Source organism: Fistularia commersonii, chromosome 12 (genome assembly GCF_037954325.1).
Source record: "Fistularia commersonii isolate RoL2024-O1a breed Wild chromosome 12, RoL_Fcom_v1.0, whole genome shotgun sequence".
Lineage (NCBI taxonomy): Eukaryota > Metazoa > Chordata > Actinopteri > Syngnathiformes > Fistulariidae > Fistularia > Fistularia commersonii.
Genome location: NC_141295.1, coordinates 17943196 through 17960158, shown reverse-complemented (window position 1 = coordinate 17960158; position 16963 = coordinate 17943196). Strand labels below are relative to the sequence as shown.

The following is a 16963-nucleotide window of genomic DNA, read 5'->3' as shown; positions in this document are numbered from 1 at the left end:
GGTTCCATATGATGTTGGGAGTTCAGGAATGTGCTTATGGGAATGATGACCATTTTCTAGAAGAGCATTTGTGAGGTCACATACTGATGTCGGACAAGAAGGCCTCGCTCTCTGGCTCCGCTCTATTTCATCCCAAAGGTGTTCTATCTTCCATGTCTTTATGGAACTTGCTTTGTGCAGTGGTTCACAGTCCTTTTGGAAAAGGAAGGGGAGGATGGAATATTCCCACAAAGCTTTCAGAGTTCCTTTCACTGGAACCAAGCTCCTGAAAAGCAACCCAGCACCATGAGTTGACTGAGGGTGACTGAGTTGCTGTTGTTCCCAAACACTTCCATGTTCTTAAAATACAGCTGACAGTTGACTGTGGAATGCGAGGAAAGCGAGCGTGGAAATTTCACAACCGGATTTGTTGCACAGGTGGCGTCCTATCACAGTTCCATGCTGGAATTCACTGAGCTCCTAAGAGCAACCCTTTCTTTCACAAATGTTTGTAAAAACAGTCTGCATGCTGAGGTGCTTGATTTTATACACCCGTGGGCATGAAGTGAACATCTGATCCCCATTATTTGGATGGGTCGGCAAATACTTTTGGCCATATCGTGTATGCTTGTTATGGACGGGTAAAAATGGTAAATCGTGAGTAGATGAATGGTCTTATGTCTCGATACGACATGTGAATGGTTGTTTGTCACCATGTGTCATGTCAGTGACTGAATGCAAGGCGCCATGTTGACTGGCCAACCGCTCCTGGGTTGGACAACAGGGATTGGCCACAGATAATCAAGATTAATCGAATGAATGAGAAAAATAGTTGTGGATACAAGCCATGGCACTCCTAGACAAATTACCGGTGGACGCATAGAGTTAAAACCTAATTCCTCCAGTCAACTCATAATTATTCAAATAGTCTATCCGGTTGGGAGAGTCTGTGAACAAAAAGGTACTTACTGTGTTTACTGCATTTTCAGTTAGAATTAAAGATAATGTGGACAGTTTATTAGGAATCGAAATGGAGGTCTACTTTCAGGAATGTTTATTCTCTTGATTTCATGTCAGAGCTCAGGTCACACCTGTGTTTTACCATATGTTTTTTTTTTTTCCTTCTTTGGGGAACGTAGGTGGTTCTTGGCAACTCTGTTCATATGGAAAAAAGCGATATGTACAGATTCCTTCATCCCTGGCTCGGAACCGGTCTACTTACAAGGTATGTTGTCCCTGCGGCATTTGATGATGTAATCCCCTTAAAATCCCTAAAAGTCCAATATCATGTTGTACCATAGACATTCCTCATGATTTGATGCATTTACAAATACATGATGCTACAAACCAGTCATGGAGTTCGTATTATAAAGGATGCTATGGGTGAGAGTGAAGGTCTGAAAAACCGGAGCATTTGAGGAGACAGAAAGGAGAAGCTGTTGGTGTTTGCAGAAGTAAATAGAGTGGCTATATGTTTATACAATGTCAAGAAACAGGATTTGGCCAAAGAAGATGGAAAAACACTGTCAAACACACGGAACTGCCTCCAGTGTTGGGCCGGATCCCAATAATCCGCTGGGCAACATCCTTACACAAATTGTCTTTTGTGGTTGCTCCAAATAGCCGATGTTGTAAGAGCTAACCCACTTTGCCTTTTTATGAATGGCCCTGAGAGTGTGAGGTTATCAGCGGCTCTGATTTTTGGACTTTATATGTCATCAGTCAACTCAAAGATCTAGTATCTGGACTTTATTTCTCCATTTTGTCGAATGTGAGAGTTGGCCCACTGCTATGAACTTGTTAATGCATGTCTTTTTTTTTACAGTGAGCATGCTAATGTGAGCATTGGATTTCTGACGCTAACAGTCAAAATATGCAGGTCAGGAACATCCGAATGTTCCCTTGCTCTGCATAACTCACGCTCACCACCTCTGTATCCCAATCGTAGGCGAAGCTAAACGGTTTTTCGTCAATGCCCAGACTTTTCTTATGGCTCACTGGATTGTGTTTGTAGTGACCCTGGAGCTTGAATGTCGCGACTTGGTGATTCCTCAAATTGGTGATCTCCAAATTCATGTTAGGGGAAGAAATGTTATGATGATATAAATATATCCACTACTTTGGAGAGCTGATAAATGAGGAAAATGAAAGTGGGGGAGGTAGCAGAGATTAGTGAAGGTGAAGTGAGGAGGGCATTGAAGAGGATGAAGAGTGGAAAGGCAGTTGGTCCTGACAATAATTCCTATGGAGGTATGGACGTATTCAACAGGATCTTAGAGAGTGAAAAGATGCTTGAGGAATGGAGAAGTGTAAAGGTTCCCATTTTTAAAAATAAGGGAGATGTGCAGAATTGCGGTTACTATGGAGGGATAAAGTTGATAAGCCGTACAACTAAGTTATGGGGTGGAAGGAGTCGAAAGAGCACTACAGATGCAGTATTTGCTTTAAGAGTGCTGGTAGAGAAGCACAGAGAAGGTTAGAGGGAGATGCACTGTGCCTTTGTAGACCTAGAAAAAACATACAACAGAGTGCCGAGAGATAGTGTCGAGAGGTAGTCTGGAGTAGCAGAGAAGTAAGGTAAACTGGGGCAGAACATGTATGCTAGATCAACCAGAATAAAAGGAAAGATTTGCAAGATAGTGGTGAGACCAGCGATATTGTATGGCTTGAAGAATACTTCCATAAAGAAGATTATGGAGATGTTATCAGCTCCTTGTGTGAAGAGCAAAGCACACCCTCGTCAAGTACATTAACTGAAGAATACCTGCCCGGCTGTTGACTACCCCTGCATGAACTGCAGACTAATTCCTGTTAAAGACATACTGACTCTTTCTGGGGTGGCATACTTGAGCCCGATGTATGCGTGTCTTTTCAAATACGAGGTGCAGGAAACCAACTGGCAATGACCTACAACATGGCCAGACCAATGAAAGCTTGGATTGTGTTGGTGCTCCTGAATATCACAGCGTTTAGCCAGATAAAGGTTTATTGAATAACCGCAATGGTGATTAGATGGTCTTTGTATCTTGCGTCCTTGTTTCTTCAGCAAAGGTGCGAAGTGGCGCCAGCGGCGAAAGATGCTGACCCCCACCTTCCACTTCTCCATCCTGACTGACTTCTTGGAGGTCATGAATGAGCAAGCGGGGGTCCTAGTGGAGAAGCTAAGGGGGAAAGTGGGGAAAGGCCCGTTCAACTGCTTCAGTGACATCACCCTGTGCGCCCTGGACATCATCTGCGGTGGGTGGACGCGCCACAAACAGGGGGGGGAAACTTACAGCCACCATCACTTTAACCCAGCCTTTGATTCATGCCCTTCTAGAGACGGCAATGGGGAAGAAAATTAATGCCCAGAGCAATTCTGACTCCGAGTACGTCACAAGAGTGTACGAGTGAGTTCCTCAAGTTCACCATTACAGCTTGCTACTGTATATGTACATGTAACAAACAGGGGGGCTAAATGATCTGACCAGTTCATCTCTTCGGTTTCACACATTTATTGTTTCTAGAATGAGTGAAATTGTCAGCCGCAGACAGAGAAAGCCTTGGTTTTGGTCTGACTTTCTATATTATTACTTTGGCGATGGCAAGAAGCACGACAAGACGCTGAAGGTCCTCCATTCCTTCACGCAGAAAGTAAGTGGTGGATTAAGAGGATAAGAGACGTCCAGATGTATTCATGGCATCAAAAATGTCCGACACCAGGAGAAATCATAGCGTTGACTTCTTCTCAGGTGATAAAGGAGAGAGCAGAGATCCTCTCCCAGACTGAAAAAGACTCTTCTGGGGAAACCAAGAAAAGGAAAGTATTCCTGGACTTATTGCTGCAGATGAAAGATGAGGATGGCCAGAAGATGAGCCATCAGGGTATTCAGGAGGAGGTGGACACCTTCATGTTTAGAGTGAGTAGAAGAACAAGTTTCAAACAAGAGCAAATATTGGAACTTGAAGTGGAGTGGAACAACAATCACACAAGGCCGAGGTTCTGAGTGAAAAGGCTACCACAGCACGTTGTAGTGTTCCATGACAATTAACTCCCTCTGTTCACAGGGTCATGACACGACGGCTGCCTCCATGAACTGGGCCCTCCATTTGATCGGATCCCACCCCGAGGTGCAAAACAAAGTCCGTCAGGAGCTCCGGGAGGTGTTTGGTAAGGTCGCATGCAAGTGTGCCGTCTCTCACTTTGACAGTCATTTAGTTTCCGGTTGTGACTCCTCTTCTTTGCAGACCAGTGGGCTGATGTGGGTAGCATACTTGCCAAAATACAGAGAACTCTTTCTTATGTTGTTGCAGTTCTGCAGGTTGGACCCATGCACTAACATAGAGAGTTGATAAAAACAAGTCTACTCAGGGTCTGCTAGCAGAACAAAAGTTACATGAAAAAAAGGGGAGGCCAGGAACAGGAGGCTGGGCATCTGCCAATGGAGCAGGGAACTTGAAGAGGCAAGGTCGGTACTATGAGGGTTAAGGTTAGGCAGGACTGCGCTTGGTTGTGGTGTCAGCAGGGTTCCAGTAATGGGTAACAGCTGGGCATTGGGTTGTGATGTAGCAGCATCTCCTCAATCCAAACTCGCTTCAGAGAAGCCCGGTCGGGTTACGGGCGGTCAGGCGAGAGGTGCTGGCATACGCCGTCAAGAGAGGGAAGGACTAAGGACGTTGCCTTGGGTCACCAGTTCATGGTCACCAGAAGTGTCAAACACAGGCGGATGGGAGATGGCATTGGAAAACAGGAACGATGAGCGATGAGAATGCATGAGAATCAATCAGTAGCAAAGTGAGGAGCAAGAGTAGAGAGAGAAGATACACTTTGTATGGACTCAGCGTGGTTGCGGGGCAGGGAACAGCAGAAGACAACAACGCCTGGGGACGAGAAACTGGGAGGGGATAGCAGAAGGCTGACACCCGGGGAGATGAAACTCGAGGGGGATAGCAAAAAGGTGTCAGGGCCCAGGGTCTCAAAGGGCACTGCAAAAGGTGACAACACCACAGAACAAACTCAGAACTGTAGACCGACAGACCAGATGAACAAGAGAGCGGTATGGGAGACAGCATGTTTGAGTGAGGTGCAAATGACCCAGCAACCAGTAAGATAAAGCTCAGTTCTCACTGACGGCCGAGAACGAGCGCCAGCCATGCGTTCCCCAACCGCAATCCGTGGCAGGAGTGCTGCCAGAGACCACTGCACACCAGGAAAGTGCAAAACAGCTGCAAACCCAACCCTAACACATTTACAAAAAAAAGAATCTGCCCCTCCGGGTCAGGCCAATGAAAAAATAATTGGTCTTGAGTGTCAATATTTGCGCACCAAGGTAAAAATTTCTAAGATAACATAAATGAGGAAATTCAGCATTGCAGGCTAGAAAAGTGTGCAAATGGTAAAAAAAAAAAAAAAAAAGTATTCTATTGTATATACTGTATATAGTCTTTCATTATTTGTTTCTATATCCCTAATTTGATTAGTCCCTTCCATTCAGCCGCCGGCAACCATAAAAACCTATCTTTAACCCACAAAAAACCCCCAAAAACTGTGCAATATTCCATTTCACTGTGCAATATTCAGAACTGTGCAATATTTCATTTCATAACAGCTACACTACAATTTTTCCTTTTATCATACTATTGTGCACTCCTTACCTCACTTGTTACTAAGACACTTATAGTTTTATCACTTGTTTACTAAGACACTTTATAGTTTCACTGAGACACTTTATAGTTTATAGTTTATTTTTATTTCTAATTCTGCCTTTTTCTTTTTATTATTTATTTCTGTTATAATTTCCTTTGGGATTAATAAAGTTGTTCTTATCTTATCTTATCTTATCTTATCTTATCTTATCTTATCTTATCTTTACTAGGGTGCTGTAAAAACAATATCGAGGTGCTCGTTTTTATGGCACAGGAAACTCTTATCTGTATTCGAGGGCGGAAAAAAAAAAGTTTTTTATCCTGTTTTACTGTTCCCAAAGGTGAAAGTGATCGGGTCGCAAACATTGATGACCTGAAGAGGCTAAGATACCTGGAATGTGTGATCAAAGAGACCCTGCGACTTTATCCCTCGGTGCCCTTCATCGCCCGCACCCTCGGCGAAGACACACAATTCAGTGAGTTACTCGTTGCCCGTACTTGTTCGGTAATCAGGTGAAGTCCACTTGCAAAACTTGGAAATCAAACAGAATCAGAAAATAATTGTATTTGTCCTTGAGGGGCATTTGGGGGCCACAAGGGGTAGCAGCATCAAATTATGAACGATAGATATATGGGTGACCAAATATTAATCTATATATATATAAAATAACAACTGTAGGAACCCGGGTGGAACGGTGAGACCACAGGGAGTTGAGATTAAGAAGTTGGAGGATTCCAAGTACTTAGGGTTGACAGTCAAGAGAGTAGGAGAGTGTGGAAAAGAGGTGAAGAAACAGGCTCAAGCAGGTTGGAATGGTTTGAGCAAAGTTTCAGGGATATCATGTGATAGAAGACTCTCAGCCAGAATGAAAGGAAAGGTGGACAAGACAGTGGTGAGACCAGCGATGATGTTTGGACTAGAAACTGTTACAAAGATCACAAGCCAGGAGGCAGAACTAGAGGTCGCAGAGCTGAAGATGATGAGGTTCTCTTTGGGAGTGACCGGGATGGATGGGATCAAGAATGAGTCCATCAGAGGAACAACACATGTTAGACGCTTTGGAGAGAAGGTCAGAGAAGCCAGACTGAGATGGTTGGGTCATGGACAGAGGAGGGATGGTGAGTATATTGGTAGACGGATGCTGGAATTGGAGGTCTAGAGGAAGACCAACAACAAGATTTATGGACTTAGTGAGAGAGGATATGAAGGTAGTTGGTTTGAGAGAGGAGGATACAGAGAATGGGGTTAGATGGAGAAGGTTGATTCGCTGTGGTGACCCCTAGAGGGGAAAGCCGAAAGGAGAAGAAGAAGATATAATAGATAACTTTACAGAACTCCTCAATTGCTGGGAAGGGAAGGGTAGGACGGCTCTTGGGACAAATGTTGCTCTTCTCCGCTGGGTTTTGTAGGCGGGGCAGCAGAGTCTGTGACCCGAGGGGAGCCACTTGAAGGCCGGTTTAAGATGTGGGATTTGGGTCTTGGAGGATCTTTTTGGCTGTTTTTAAGATTTGACTGCCATGGACGCGGGTGAGAGGAGTGAGGGGGTGGCCAAATATTTTGGAGCAGACCAAGGTGGTGAGCTCCAAGCAATTCCAGTCGTGTTGGGTGATGGAATGGAACCAGCAGGTGGTGGTTAGGACTGTGCTGGTGACCTCAACTTCCTGTGCCGGTACTGCCGTTGGTGACATTTCCCCAAGATCTCCTCAGTGTTGGAGGAGAACTTCAGGAGGTTGTCAAGGAGAGTGCCCGGGTACCTGTACTCCTTCACTATTTCTACTGGCGTCCCCTGTACGGTGGTGGTGATCACCTCTTCCAGTTGCCCCTTGCCTGCTGGAGAATGTGATGACCGTGTCCTTAGTCTTGCTCACATTCAGCTTCAGGCAGGAGGCTTCGAACCTCCATGTTCTCCTAAGTCTGCGTGGGGTTCCTCTGGTTGCAGGAGCTTCATTGGAGACCCAACATTTCTCAGATGTATAAATGAGAAGGTGAACACTTGTAGATCTCTTTATAATGCTGGAATGAGAGGATGAACTGTTGTATGTCCGAATATGACATCCAAATAAGAGGGCGAATGCTTGTATGTATCCATATGTGATCGACCCGTCCAGGGTGAACCCCGCTTCTCGCCCAATGGCAGCTGCTCCGAACCCCAACATAAGCAGACTGCTGATAGACGGTTGAAAAAATGAATGACCTGTAAAGAATGCGCGACAGAAACTTCAAACCAGATTACTTTCAAATTCCGTGAATTCTACTGTAAAAACCCGAAAGCGGTTTCCCGTCATCCAGACAGTTGTCATATTTTAAATATACCGGAGACCTCTGCTCTCGTATTACTTTGAACAAACAACAGACTTGTTTGCCAGTCTTGAGTCATTAGCTAAAGCTGCTTACTCATGCTAATGTCACGCTAACGGCCCCGGGCCACTCTCCTCAGTTATGAATTTGCATGATTGGGTTCTATGTTCGTTGTCAAGCGTGGCAATCCTTGAAAAGTCATTACATCGTTGTAAATGATAAGCAAAGCGAAGACTCTTGAAGAGTTACTTTAATACCCGGGGAAGCCACTGTGAGATGTTTGCTAGTAGGACTCTTTGGTCTTACACTTTGACTGAGTGGTAGATGGTTAAAGAGCTCTCTTATCTTGTAGCTCCCAGTGTCCATTAATCCACTGTGTTCCTCTCATGGGAGAGATAACATGGATTGGATGTTGGGCTGATTTACTTGTGGAAAAAAAAAAAGGCCAAGGGCCGCCCGCTGGCACAATAGGAAGGTCTGTGGTCAGTGGTTGTATGTCTAAATATAATATGCGAATGAGATTGATTGTTTGTAGGTCTATGTGATGTGGAAATGAGAGGATCAATACTTGTATGCCTCTGTAGAACGTGAATTAGAAGGTTGCACGTCTCCGTAGGGCGTGTGAATGAGAGAGTGAATGGTTGTTGGTCTATATAAGATAATACTGAATTGATCCCCATTAGGGACATTTGAGAAGTGCGTTGTTGGCAGGGTATGTGTGAAATGGGAGGGTCAATAGTTGTATGTCTCTAAATACGGCCCTGTGATGGACTGGCGACTGGTCCGGGGTGTTCCCGCCTCTTGTCCAATGACACCGGTGTGGCTGCTGAATGAACGAACGATAAGCTAATATTGTCTTCAGTTCCATCTTCAGTTCCATCAGTTCCCAAACACTGGTGAAAACTCACTCTGGCCCGTACTTACAATAAAGCTGTCGTTTTTCATCAACAATTCTGCGTTTGTACTTTTAGATGGATATAGTGTGCCCAAAGGTGTCAACGCCCTCATCCTGCCATACTCCCTCCACCGGAACGCTAAATACTTTCCGAATCCGAATGAGTTCCAGCCGGAGCGCTTTCTACCAGAGAACTCATTGGGAAGGCATCCGTACGCCTACATCCCTTTCTCGGCTGGAATCCGAAACTGTATAGGTAAGAACATTTGCACTTGGTAGTGCTTCATCTTTGGAAATGCTTCCAGCTCATCATGTTCACCATCATTCGCAGGTCAACGTTTTGCCCTCATGGAGGAGAAAGTAGTTTTATCCGCCATCCTGCGCAACTTCCGTGTGGAAGCTTGTCAGAAATGTGAAGATTTGTGCCCGCTCGGGGAACTCATTCTGCGCCCACTGGCGGGCATATGGATCAAACTGGAATCCATCGAGCGGCAGGAGTGATCGGCCACCACCTCTTTGTCATTCACATTGTTGTTTTGAATGTGAAAAAAATAATAAAAAGTGACTTGGAGACTCACTGCGGGTAAATGGTGAGAGGTCAATCAGCAAAAGGGTTGTCAATCTGCGGGAAGATCGTGCAAATAATGTCGGATTCGAACAGAAGAATGTTGTTAGATGTTGTAGACGGTGATGGTTGTGCCTGATTGTGACCCCGGCGGCAGGATAAGTGGGGAAGAAATCAATATACTTGCTTTGCTCATGAAGTAGTCATTACATTTGCTTTGCCAGACAAAGTGTGACGTTAACAGCTCGCCATTTTAGGGGCATGTTGAGCCGCATTTTGTTATAAACGTCCAAAATATAATAACTATTTCATTTCATTTTGTAATAAAGCAGCATTTTGTAAAAAACTGCCGCATTTTGTAATAAACTGCCCCAACGCATTTTGTAATAAATATTGCCGCATTATGTAATAAGTTATTACATTTTGAGAAGATTATTACAAAATGCACTTGCAACTTTATTATTCTCTAGGAAATGTAATAACATGGAATTTATAGAATATTCTCTGTTAATGCAACCTTTGAATAGTGTACTGATGGTAATTGCTAAGAACTGCTACTAGGCTAATAATAATAATAGGCCTAGCTTTTACAAATGCTTTAAAGTAAAAAAAAAAAATATACTGCTCAAAAAAATAAAGGGAACACTTGAACAACACAATGCAACTCCAAGTCAATCACACTTGTGTGAAATCATAGTGTCCACTCAGGAAGCAACACAGATTCATTTTGACTTGTTTTAAGGACATTACATCAAAGTTGGATCAGCCTGGAGTTTGTTTTTACACTTTAATTTTGAGTGTGATTTCTAATCCAGACCTCCATGGGTTGATACAATTGATTTCCATTGATCATTTTTGTGTGATTTTGTTGTCAACACATTCAACTGTGTAAAGAGCAAAGTATTTCATAAGAATATTTCATTCATTTAGATCTAGGATGTGTTTTTTAAGTGTTCCCTTTATTTTTTTGAGCAGTGTACAATTAACAAACAAATAAACTGTGCTTTAATAATAATAATAATAATAATACATACGATTTGTATAGCGCTTTTCACGGTACACAAAGACGCTTTACAAGTTGACGACAGAAAAACATAGAACATAAACATTGTTAATGGGAAGAGCTGTAGGTGTTGTAGGTGGTTTGGAAGAGGTGGGTCTTGAGGTTATTTTTGAAGGAAGACAATGAGTTTGACTCTCGAATGGCCGGGGGGAGGGAGTTCCAGAGGGTGGGGGCGGCGATGGCGAAGGCTCTGTCTCCCAGGGTGCGGTACTTGGACTTACAGATTGGAGTTAGGAGGTTTTCATCCGAGGAGCGAAGACGACGCGCTGGAGAGCGGCGACGTAGAAGGTCGGTGAGATATGGGGGGGCGAGGTTGTTGAGGGCTTTGGAGGTGGTGAGGAGGATCTTGAAGTGGATGCGTTGTTTGATGGGCAGCCAGTGAAGTTGACGGAGGATGGGGGTGATGTGTTCTCTGGAAGGGGAGCGGGTAAGTAGTCGGGCAGCAGAGTTTTGGACGTATTGCAGTTTTTGAAGGGCCTTAGAGGGGAGGCCATATAGGATACTATTGCAGTAGTCGAGTCTGGAGGTGATGAATGCATGGATTAGTGTTTCAGCAGCAGAGGGTGAAAGAGTGGGTCGGAGGCGTGCTATGTTTCGGAGGTGGAAAAAAGATGTTTTGGTGATGTGATTTATGTGTGGCCTAAAAGAGAGTGCAGGGTCCATGTAGATTCCAAGATTTCTTACCAGGGGGGAGGGGGAAACAGAGTGACCATCAATGGAGAGCGCGAGATTGTGACAGGAATTGAGCAAGGGTTTTGGGCCGAATATGATAATTTCTGTTTTGTTGCTGTTGAGTTTGAGGAAATTTTGGTTCATCCAGGTTTTTATGGCTGTGATGCAGTCGGTGAGGGAAGAAAGGATTTCGGGAGTGATTGCTTTGGTGTTTATGTAGAGCTGAGTGTCATCGGCATAGCAGTGAAAATGGAGTCCATGGCGGCGGATGATGTGTCCAAGTGGCAGTATGTAGAGGGTGAAAAGTACGGGGCCAAGAACTGAACCTTGTGGAACTCCGTGTCGGACGGGGGTGGTGGAAGATGTATGGTTGTTTATGTTGATGTCGTGAGATCTGCCGGAGAGTTAAGAGTGGAACCAGGAGAGGGCGGTGTCGGTGATGCCTAATGATTCCAGACGGTTGAGGAGGATTTGATGGTTGACTGTATTGAAGGCAGCGCTGAGATCAAGGAGGAGGAGGATGGTGAGGGATCCGGAGTCAGAGGAGAGAAGGAGGTCATTTGTTACTTTGATGAGAGCTGTTTCAGTGCTGTGTTGGTTTCTGAAGCCGGATTGGAAAGTTTCATACAGGTCATGCGTGAAGAGGTGTTGATTTAATTGTGCTGTGACAGCTCTTTCCAGTGCTTTTGAGAGGAATGTGAGGTTGGAGATGGGTCGGAAGTTGTTGGGGTCGTCGGGGTCGAGGCCAGGTTTTTTAAGGAGAGGGGTGATGGCAGCAAGCTTAAGTGATGTGGGGACTGTTCCAGAGGTGAGGGAGGCGTTAATGGTATCGGTGATGAGTGGGGCAAGGGGGGTGAGGCAGGCTTTGACAAGATTTGAAGGCATGGGATCCAGGGGGGAGGTGGATGGCTTCATGGTGGTGGGTATTTTGGTGAGATCTGCTGTAGTTATTGGAGAGAAGTGAGTGAGTCGGTGGATAGAAGGGGAGGTGAGTAGGGGCTCTGGGACTGGGGTGGTGGCAGAGGAGGATGCAAGTTGATTATGGATGGTGTCTGTCTTTGAGGTGAAAAATGACATGAGGAGGTCACATTTTTCCGGGGTGAAAGTGGATGAGATGTTGTCGTGCGGTTTGAGTGGTTTGTTTATGGTGGAGAACAGAGAGCGTGGATCGGAGGATCCCGAGTGGATGTTGCCAGAGTAGTAACGGGAACGGGCTTCATTGAGTGCTGTCTTGTAATGTTGCATATGGTCCTTATAGGCTTGGGCATGAACAGTGAGGCCGGTTTTCTTATGTAGTCGTTCAAGTTTACGGAGTTGTTTTTTTTAGCTTGCGGAGTTCCGGGTTAAACCAGGGGGCAGAGTGAGTAAATGTGACTGTTTTGGATTTCAAAGGAGCCAGCGTATTGAGGGAGGTAGAAAGGGTGTTATTGTAAATGTTGACCAGGTCCATAGGGGTTGGATTTACTGGAAGGGTGAGATTAGAGAGAGTGTTGGTTATGCAGGTGGAGAGTTTTACTGGGCAGACAGATTTTAGGTTGCGGAAAGTGATTTTGCGGCTGGGCTTAGGTAGGGGCGTGGGGATGTTGATATCAAATGTGATGGCCAGGTGATCAGATATGGAGAGATCAAAACTGGAGATGTTGTGAATCTGTAAGCCAGTGGAGCAGACCAGGTCAAGGATGTGTCCGTGGTTATGGGTGGGAAAGGTGATGTGTTGTGTGAAGTTTGTGCAGTTGAGTAGGTCCAAGAAGTCAGATGCATCTTTACAGTCCGGGGAGTCAATATGAAGGTTAAAGTCGCCAAGAAGTATAACGGTGGTTGAAATTGAAAATAGCGAGGTGATGAATTCTGAGAGATCGGATAGAAAAGATGGGTTGGGTTTGGGGGGGCGGTATATGATCGCTGTGATGAGTGGTTTGGGTCCGGGTAGTTTAAAAGTCAGGTGTTCAAAAGAAGGGGCAGAAGGGACGGAGAGTATGCGAGGTTGGAGGTCTTTGTGGAAAATTGCAGCAATCCCTCCTCCTCTGCCCTCAGTGCGCGGTTTGTCCAGGTAAGAGTATCCAGAGGGGGTGGTTTGGTTGAGAGAGAAATAATCCTGGGGTTTTTGCCATGTTTCATTTAGGCACAGAAGGTCAAGTTGTTTATCAGAGATGAAATCATTTAATATGAGGCTTTTATTGTTAAGGGATCTTGTATTGAAGAGAGCGATTTTTATTGCCTTTTGTTGTGAAGTGGATGGGGCGGAAGTTGGAATTTGTCGGAGGTTTAAATAGTTCACACGGGGATGATGACGCGGTTTATTGTGATGACGCGGGGAAGAGGTTTGGGGTCCGGTTCGTGAGCAGTGCTGTGTCCATAGCGTTGGAATTGAATTTTCTGTTGTACGAAAGTATGAAAAGTTGCGACGGGAGCCACGGTGAACGTAGCGGGGTCGACGAAGAAGTCCATGGTTACGGAGTGTGGCGAGGAGTGTCGTAGGGGGGGGTAGTTTTGGGATGAGCTGGAGGAGTTGCTTCGGAGTGTAGCTGAGTGTCATACCCGGGGCTGTGAGGAGGCAGGTGCTGGAGCTGGATGTCGGAGATAGTTGCTGGTGGAGAAAGAGATGGTGGAGCAGGTGGAGCAAGCAGATTTCGGCCGATGGAAATGCCGTCTTGCTAGGCGCCGTCGGGATCCGGAGTTTCGAGACGCTAGCCGGCTAGCTAGCAGAACACAAGCAGTCCGGGGGGATGTCGAGGTTGTGGGATGCAGGTAGATTGGTGGAGAGATCGAGAAAGTTACGGTAGCTATAGGGCGATTAGACTTTGATTACTTGGCTGGAGGACTGTAACTATTGAGAGATTTGTCTTTGGTTGGTTAGATTGGTTGGTTTGAGAGCGGGAAGCGGCAGCTAAGCGCGCCAGCGTCCTCTCGTCCCCTTTCTTGCCAGTAACAATTTTTTAGAATTTAGAATTTAGAATTTCTTTAGAATTGTTATTACATAATGCACCATGTCATTACATTTCCTAGAGAATAGAAAAGTTGCAAGTGCATTTTGTAATAATCTTCTCAAAATGTAATAACGTATTACATTATGCGGCAAAATTTATCGTGAAATGCGTCTTTATTACAAAATGAAATGAAAAAGTTATTACATTTTGGACGTTTATTACAAAACGCGTCTCAACAGGGCAGAGCGCCTCCTTCTCCCGGGTCATCGCTGTCAGGGAGGGCAGCTTGTCTTCCTTCTCTTCACAGATATCAGTGTGAGGCGGGATGTGTTGACCCAGAGATAGTGGAGAAGGAACTCGGGGAAAAGTGGAAAGAGGACAAACACGTGGGAGACCCGATCACGCCTCCTATGAATATTAATGCAACAACTGTATGTAACAGCCGGGTTGGGAAAGAAGGGTACTTTTTGCTGGATGTTCCAAGCATAAGACCCGTTTACTGAAGGCGCCAGAAACAGCAGAAGCCCAGGTACCTGTGTTAGATGATTTTGTGTTAGGGACTTTTGAAGACGCTTTGCTTCATAAACACTTGTATACGTCAGTGGTCAAGATAATGAATGACCTCTACGTTGGAGAGACGAAACAACCTCTGCACGAACAGACGGCTCGACACAGGTAAACCACCTCTTGGGCCCTGGACTCCGGGGATCTGCTTGCACCTGAAGGACGAGGACCACAGCTATGGTGGTCCGCAATCTGGCCAGGTGGTTTGGGAGTGGAGTCAAAGAAACCATCTTCTTCTGGAGAGACCGCTCTTCTACATGATCTTTCGCTTCCAGAGAACGCCTTGCCTAGATCCGCCCCAAGACATGTACACTAGACCCTTCAGAACACCCTGAAGAGATCCACCACACAAACATCTAACGCACAAGTGTCAAACTCAAGGCCCGCGGGCCAAAATGTGGCCCGCCACGTCATTTTTTGCGGCCCGCAAGAACATCTTGAAAGGTTTGATTGTCTCCAAATAAATAAGTCAAGCACATGTAGGGACCATCGACTACATTTACCATGTTACCCGCCATGTGACGGCATCCCGCCATTAGATCGCAGTGTATCCACATCAATGCCATTTTCAGAAATTACAAATGATCCCTAAATGTCCAGGAGGAGAAAAGTTGATGCAGATGGAAGGCTTTTTCAAGAAAGATGGGAAAAAATCCGGTATGCCTTTTGTGTTACGAGGCAATCTATGGCCAAACATGGAGCTAAGTATGCTAAAGTTAGCATTCCAAAAAAAAAACAACAAATTGTCCAAGAATTAAAAGCTGCATCCAAAATCCCTGCAGCAGTGAAAGTGAGCTTTGGAACATGGCAACTAGAAAAACATCATGGTTTTCACATCTATGAACATGCAGTTGTAACATTTTGGATTTGAATGAGTCATAACTTCATGAAGGAGTAATTTATATTTATTTTAATTTACGAGTGGAGATCAAGAAGCTGGAGGATTTCAGGTACTTAGGGTCAACAGTCCAGAGCAACGGAGAGTGCGGAAAAGAGGTGAAGAGACGGGTCCAAGCAGGTTGGAATGGGTGGAGAAAAGTGTCAGGGGTTCTAAATGATAGAAGACTTTCAGCCAGAATAAAAGGAAAGGTGTACAAGACAGTGGTGAGACCAGCGATGATGTTATGGACTAGAAACTGTTACAATGACCAAAATACAGCAGGCAGAACTAGAGGTTGCAGAGATGAAGATGTTGAGGTTCTCTTTGGGAGTGACCAGGATGGAGAGGATCAGGAATGAGTCTATCAGAGGAACAGCACGTGTTAGATGTTTTGGAGAGAAGGTCAGAGAAGCCAGACTGAGATGGTTGGGTCATGGACAGAGGAGGGATAGTGAATATATTGGTGGACGGATGCTGGAATTGGAGCTGCCAGGCAAGAGGTCTGGAGGAAGACCAAAGAGAAGATTTATGGACGTAGTGAGAGAAGATATGAAGGTAGTTGGTGTGAGAGAGGAGGATACAGAGAATAGGGTTAGATGGAGAAAGTTGACTCGCTGTGGCGACACCTGAAGGGAAAAGCCGAAAGAAGAAGAAGAAGAAGAAGACGTGTAGCTCCATTTCTACTGTTACATGTGGCCCTTAGAAGTCAACCATGATACTGATGTGGCCCTTGCTGAAAATGAGTTAAACACCTCTGATCTAACGTATTACCATAACAAACCTTCTATAATCATAATAATTTATCATTTTTAATCCCTTATGGGGATATTCGTTCTCTGCAATTAACCCATCATAGATGAACCTTGATGCAGCCACTCCACTCCTTGGACCAACGGCCAACCCAAGCAGGTACATACAGGGACTGTCGAAGCCTCTCGGACGCGAGGCCGAACGTCTTCAAGAAGAAATTATTACGATTAACCAGAACCCGGAGGACGGACGACCTTCGGATGTACGATTTGAGAAGTACGCCTCCGCCTTCGCCATCGCTGCTTGCTGTTGTCTCCTTACGGCGCATCGGGCTAATTTACCGCCTTCTCATTCCAGACCATAATCGCCCCCTTGGAATTATCTGGCTCGGTGTGTTGGGTTTCATATGTCCGGGGGATTTACTTTTTGTGTGTGTGTGTGTGTGTTGGGTTGATAAAGAGTTTTGTTTGGTCCTTGCAGATTCACGCCATTCAAAGTCCCAAGTAGGAGGAAAAATCAGATCCCATCGAGGTCAAAGGATCAATTTCACCAAAGTAGTAATCACAGCATGACACAGTGGCAAATGACCCCATCCATAATGTCGGAGGATGATTTAGCTGGCGTTCCCTGCACGGGTCGTTGCCGTACGCCAAGATGACACATCGGATGATGAACTGCGCGCTCTTTTCCAATGCTATTATGTGAATTATCGAGCCGAGTCCTTATCAATGACCGGACGGAGCC

The 16963-nt window shown here is 45.3% G+C and overlaps 1 protein-coding gene across 1 annotated transcript; it reads left to right on the top strand.

Moving 5' to 3' along the window:
* The first annotated feature begins 993 nt into the window (after positions 1 to 993).
* On the top strand, positions 994 to 9299 carry LOC147229025 (cytochrome P450 4V2-like). Its single transcript, XM_086156262.1, has 9 exons — positions 994 to 1204; positions 3026 to 3216; positions 3299 to 3368; positions 3486 to 3612; positions 3711 to 3878; positions 4027 to 4129; positions 5946 to 6080; positions 8875 to 9054; positions 9130 to 9299. The coding sequence occupies exons 1-9, from the start codon at positions 1143 to 1145 to the stop codon at positions 9297 to 9299; spliced, it is 1206 nt and encodes a 401-aa protein (XP_086012388.1). The 5' UTR covers positions 994 to 1142.
* The last annotated feature ends 7664 nt before the right edge of the window (positions 9300 to 16963 follow it).

Bases quoted from the DNA above. Each gene is read 5' to 3' on its own strand.
- LOC147229025 (XM_086156262.1), top strand. From the start codon at position 1,143: ATGGAAAAAAGCGATATGTACAGATTCCTTCATCCCTGGCTCGGAACC. The intron at 3,217-3,298 runs GTGGGTGGACGC...ATGCCCTTCTAG, and splicing joins CGCCCTGGACATCATCTGCG to AGACGGCAATGGGGAAGAAA. The intron at 6,081-8,874 runs GTGAGTTACTCG...TTGTACTTTTAG, and splicing joins CGGCGAAGACACACAATTCA to ATGGATATAGTGTGCCCAAA.